We start from the raw sequence: 5,902 nt of genomic DNA, 5'->3' as shown, positions 1-5,902 counted from the left end.
TGGAGTTTTCTCATAAAAGAGTAAGCAAGTTATTCAGCCCTTCATGTGGCTTGGATTGTGATGGTAGAGAACAAAAAAATGTTTTGTGAAGACTAGTGGGTTGATCTTCCCCCCTAGCTAACCATTAAAATTTTTTATAGGCCAAAACTTCTTTCTTAGAGTAATTTGAAAATACTTGTGCAAGATTCTTTAATCATTACACAAACTCTCTCTTCCATTTTGTAATGATGTAAATACCTTTTTCGGAAAACCAAAAATAATGGGTTATTTAGATACTTCAAGACATACTTCTTAAAATACTCCAGGCATATTGAGCAAAAAAAATTACAATAGATAAATATTCTAATTTTTTCTATTACTAATGGCATTTCAAAAGGGCTTATTGTATCTTATACCTGTCAAAATAATGACACCATTATGAAGATATCCCAAATCATGTTAAGAAAATTTCTTCGTAATTATTATTGGAGAGTAGCCATTGTTACAACAATCTATATTTTTAATAGAATGACCACAATGTTATTAAAGAACATTACTCCAAAGAAAGCATGAAGGAGTCCCAACCCTTAACTATTCACATTCAAATAATTGTTTATCTTGTCTATATTCATGTTCTAGATTAGAAGTGGAAGAAGCTAGGTGCAATATCTCAACATAATACTTTTGTGGATTGTCTTGATGCAAATAAAGGTTAAAGCTTCTACAATCCTTAAACACATTAATGGATTGTTATTCATGATGAGAGTTTTGATGATTAGTGCGGTATGGAAATGGGATAAATGTACTCCACAATCAAGCCCCATTCATCATGGGTAATCAAGATATTAATATTCCCTCTAAACCAAAACATCAAGTAAAATTTCTAGCTCTAGCAAAAATTCAGCCATGAACTTATCAAGTCCATGTACACCATTCTCTTTAGATAGATCATATACTAGTAATAGTTATAGTTTAAGTACCTTTAAAAACATAAAAAGAATAAATGACTATAATGAGAGGATCTCTAACATGATCCCAGTTGTCAAATTATCTTATGCTTTTCCATTCAAGTTGAACATTTTGTATAGAAATGAGTGGTCCAAATTTTTTTTTGGATTGATGCTATGAAAGAGGAGATGCATGTATTTGGGAAGAACAATGCATGGGAACTCACAAAGCTTCCTAAGGATGGACATGTTATTAGTGTAAAATGGGTCTAGAAGGTAACATGTCATGGTGATTATTCAATGAAAAGGCATATGACAAGATTAGTTGCCAAAAGATTTTCTCTAAATCTTCAAGTAGATTAGTTTAAGACATTTAATAGTTGAATGATTTAATAAAATTAGACTATCTTTTTTTATTGGTCCAATTTAAAAGTGGAGAATGTTTGAAATGGACCAGCTTATGTTATATGATATTCAAGGTACAAATTGCTTGGTTTAAAACTTGAAGAAAGAACTCTATGGGTTGAAGCAAGCCCCATTTGCCTAATATACAAGGATTGATAGTTATTACTTGAAGGAAGGATTTTATCAAATTCCCTATGAGCCAACCTATTTATCAATTAATTTAAATATTATATTCTCATTATTTTTCATTATGTTGATGATGTTTTTTATACAAGTAATACAAAACCTCTTCTAGAGAATTTTTAGGTTGACATATTGAAGTGAGAATTTGAGATGTCTAATATAGGAGTCATACAATATTTTATGTGCACAAAAGTGCAACAACACTGAAAATGTATATTGATTTCTTAATCCAAGTATATTTCTATTTTAATAGGGAGGTTTAGAACCCTATGATGAAGTTCAATTATCATTCCTATATCCCTTCGGTGAAATTTAACAAGGAAGGTCCTAGATCCAAAGTTGATGCCACCTTATAAAAAAAATTTATTGGGAGCCTCATGTAAGACTTGATATTATGTATGTTGAGCCATATTTCTAGGTTTAGGCATGATCTAAATGAAACCCATTAACATACTATGAAATCCATCCTAAGATATGTGAGTGGTGCTATAGTCCAATAAAAGGTTTGATCAAGTACATCATACAAATTCAAATTGGGCTAAATCTCTAGATGATTGAATTTTTACCTCCACTTATATTATCTCTCTTAGTTTTGGAGCTATTACATTGAGTGCAATGTAATAACCTACCACGGATCTATCTTTCATAAAGGAAAAAATAATATTGCGATAGCACCAACAAGTTGTCAATCTATTTGAACTAGTATGATATAGAGGATCTTTAGTTGAATCAAGATCTAGAAACTGCCATTTTCTATCATAACAATACTATTATTGGCATGATAAAGAATCCTACATACTAAGCATGGACTATAGAAAATGACTGATAATCATTTCATTTCTAACTCATTATCATTTTATTCCTAATCTAGTACAAGAAGAGAATGTGGGGCTACAAAATTTTATTGGATTTGAGCAAGTTGTAGATATCTATATTACAACTCTTCTTGCAATAGAGTTTTTAGAGTGCCTAAAGACAACAAGCCTACCCCTAACCCTCTTAGCCATTCCCATATCTCTAACACCCTAGAGGCTACCCCTACTAGAAGTGGGGGAGGATATCACTTCCCCTAGGAAAGAAACCACCAAAGATGCTGGGAAGAAAGGGAAGCACAACCACAATAAGGCTAGACTAGAAAGCTTGGAGCAGTCTATGAAGGACTTGGCTACAATCAAACTAGTATCTGCAAGAGATTCAAAACTTTGGTTGCGTTTTCCATTGAGTGCTCCTAAGGAAAAGGAGGATAGGAAGAGGGAAGCTAGCCTTGGTTCTAGAGTTTTTTTATATTCATGTCAAATAATAGAAGTGTTACTTTTAGGTGTTCTTGGTCTATTTTACATTCTTTTTTGCATATTAGCTCAAGGTTTGGGGCAGCTTCCCATCTGATAGTTCAAAAACAAATCTTGTAGAGTTAAGAGGGAAATTGAGACTCAATTCCCTATGCTCATGTAGGGGGAGATTGAATGAAATGATAAGTTGTTAACTATTTTTCTTGATAAGTGCATGATCAACAATTAACTTTCCAAAATCACCTTACAATGAATTCATGCAATCTCCAGTAGTATTTTTATTTAAATAGATAATGCACTGCATACTCTTACCATGCATACATCAGTTTGAGAGATATTATAAATAATGAACATATTTTGTATCTTATTTACTAGTATTTTTTCAAATTTTCTAGGGCTTTTCTATTTTATTCATATCCTAATATTATTTCTTTGAATGTGATGACAATTTTTTTTGAGATTTTTATAATTAAGTGCCTTCTATCTAGTGTCATGAATATCTCCAAGCACACCATTTTAGAGTTGTTTGTACAAAGAATATAAGTGAAAAATAACACCCCAACATTCTATAGAGATGTAATTAAATTTATTAAATTAATATAAGACAATAAGATTGTGATATTGAATTTATAGATTTGTATATATTTTTATAATTTCTGTATTTATTTCCACTCCATTAACCTCTTTCTTTCTATACGATTTTTCTTTAAAAAAATATAAAATATTGTAATAAAGTACAATAAACTTTGAAATTAGAATATCATATGCTTAATTTGAATAATGTAGGCATCCTTTTTCTATACAAATGCAAGAAAAAAGGGGAAAAAAGAGGGCTAACCATACTTACAAAGAAAATTAATCAGAATATAAGCTTTCCACAATTGAAAATAGAGAGCTTGGTATATAATAATAGAATTAAAACAAAATGCCTTTCTATTCATAAACTCTTTGTAAACCTATGAAAATTCCCTAATAATAGAGCACAGAATGTGTTGGAAAATATTGAAGCAAGAAAAAGGGTTATCTTTATGGAATTTACAATTGAAGGAATTATGTATTGTGAAAAATAATTATCGGTTATCTGAATCCTGCTTGCCCGCTATTAATACTCGGTGATTTTTCACAGAATTGGCAAGCACCTCGTTTCCACTCCGTTGACCCATTTCTTGGCGCCGTTATCAACCTTGATTTTGAAAACTCCTTTTTCATTTCTGACAACTTTTTTTTTTATGATTTGAGGGCAGACTTCATGAAAAAAAATACTTACTACACTCGATAGAGCATTTCTAAGAAGGACAGATAGAAAATTCAATGCCTGCTCACCCTTGTCTGCCCCAATGTGGGCGCGCACCATTTTCAGATTCGGCAATTTGACCTCAGCCACTAAAATCTCCTCTGATATTATCTCCTACATCAAACATAAAATGGGTTTAGTGACAACAATCATACATACACAGATTTATAATCTGGATTTGTAGAATACTAACCTGGAAACAAATGCCATGTATCACCAACTGCTGAAGCGCCGCAAACGTATTAAGAAGTGTAATACTAGGGATTCCGGCAGGATTCACCGCATCGCTTGCATTGCAATTTTGAAGCCTAATTATCTTAACGGAGTCCCGTATTGAAATTAGGGGTAGTGATCTAAGCGCAATGAACGGCTTCCGATCCGTGAGGTGGATTTCTGTCAACTTAGGGCAAGCAATCTGCATTGAGAAATTAAGGTTCATGCATCCCAGTCTGAGGTACATGAGTTTCGAAGACCGTATATACAACCTTTCCACTCCAAAACAACAGTAAATGAACAGATTTCGAAGATGTGGGCAGAGGTTGATGAATCCCTGAAGCTTCGCATCATCCAAACTCATCACACTTTGACAATGAAATGATTTTAGATATCGAAAAACCCCAACATTGCCCGGCACCTTAGGAAATTTGACGAATGCCACTTTTAGGGCAGTGAGGTCTTGACACCACCAAAGAGAGTCGCCAATCTCCGCCATGCTATGAATCCTCCCAATGGAATCGAGAAACTTCGTCTTCGAGTCTCTGTAAAAAATGTGGACAACCATTCGCCAGACCTGTTTTTCAGCAGCAAGATGAATCCAATTGTTCAAATGAGCATAATATGGATCATCCAAGCCCACATCAATCTTCAAATGGCGAAGACAACCATCCAGGCGGAGCAGGGCATCGTTGATTATAGCATGTATACGACCATCATTTTGCCTCTCGAAATCTTCGGTGCAAAATTGAAGGATGCTTATTTTCCTCCACAAGAATCGCCACCTCTGTGAAAGGGAAGAAGAGCGTACCACGTCTCTGTACGAAATCCTTGGAAAGATGTGATTTAAAATAACATCATCTGGTAACGCAGAAAGCCTGTCTTTTGCAAATGCTCTTCCCCTTGACCTTGTCACTGCCATAGTACCCTCCCGTTCACCCGAGACGAACAAATGTTAATGGTCTTTTGCAGTGCTAGTTTGTGATGTTTGCTTTGCTCTTCTCTCGGTTAAGAACCCTACTTGTAACAACCATTTTCCTCCATTCTTTAAAAAAAAAATATATATATATATATATAGACACACACACGCGTATGTATATATATACATATATATATACATATATATATACATATATACATATATACATACATATATACATACATACATACATATATACATACATATATACATATATATATACATATATATATGTATATATATACAGTATATATATATGTATATATATATATATATATATATATATATATATATATATATATATATATATATATATATATATAAAACTTATTTTCCATGTTTTGTTTTTCTTATATGTGTCTAATTGTCATACTTATAACAAGTTTCGCAACAGGCCGTGGACCCCACCACCACATGGATCTTGGGATGTATTGGTCCAGCATTAACACCACATGGGGAGAGGGGCCAGAGTAGAACATAAGACCTCAAGTTAGCAAGTATGTATCCAAACACACTCCAGAGGCCGGAGTTGGTGATGGACCTACAGCCTATTCAGTTAGCATGTTTGTGAGCCCAGCAGACAACAGGCCGGGGACACCACCACCATATGGGT

General features: G+C 33.5%; 1 protein-coding gene across 1 annotated transcript; it reads right to left on the bottom strand.

The window, feature by feature from the left end:
• Positions 1-3,880: 3,880 nt before the first annotated feature.
• LOC149530619 (FBD-associated F-box protein At5g56370-like) lies at positions 3,881-5,232 on the bottom strand. Its single transcript, XM_089808220.1, has 3 exons — positions 4,291-5,232; positions 4,127-4,211; positions 3,881-4,014 (listed from the first exon to the last, which is right to left on the bottom strand). The coding sequence occupies exons 1-3, from the start codon at positions 5,230-5,232 to the stop codon at positions 3,881-3,883; spliced, it is 1,161 nt and encodes a 386-aa protein (XP_089664346.1).
• Between the last annotated feature and the right edge of the window lie 670 nt (positions 5,233-5,902).

The sequence above is a fragment of the Cupressus sempervirens genome, chromosome 11 (genome assembly GCF_028749045.1).
Source record: "Cupressus sempervirens isolate cs-2001-9-10 chromosome 11, ASM2874904v1, whole genome shotgun sequence".
In the NCBI taxonomy this organism is placed as follows: domain Eukaryota; kingdom Viridiplantae; phylum Streptophyta; class Pinopsida; order Cupressales; family Cupressaceae; genus Cupressus; species Cupressus sempervirens.
Note: the sequence above shows the minus strand (reverse complement) of the source record. Positions and strands in the feature narration are given on the sequence as shown.

What these genes read in the sequence shown, in the direction of transcription:
- LOC149530619 (XM_089808220.1), bottom strand. Translation starts at nt 5,232, where the DNA reads ATGGCAGTGACAAGGTCAAGGGGAAGAGCATTTGCAAAAGACAGGCTT. An exon ending in TACATGGCATTTGTTTCCAG is followed by an intron (nt 4,212 to 4,290) that starts GTTAGTATTCTA and finishes TGTTTGATGTAG; the next exon opens with GAGATAATATCAGAGGAGAT. An exon ending in CCACATTGGGGCAGACAAGG is followed by an intron (nt 4,015 to 4,126) that starts GTGAGCAGGCAT and finishes AAAAGTTGTCAG; the next exon opens with AAATGAAAAAGGAGTTTTCA.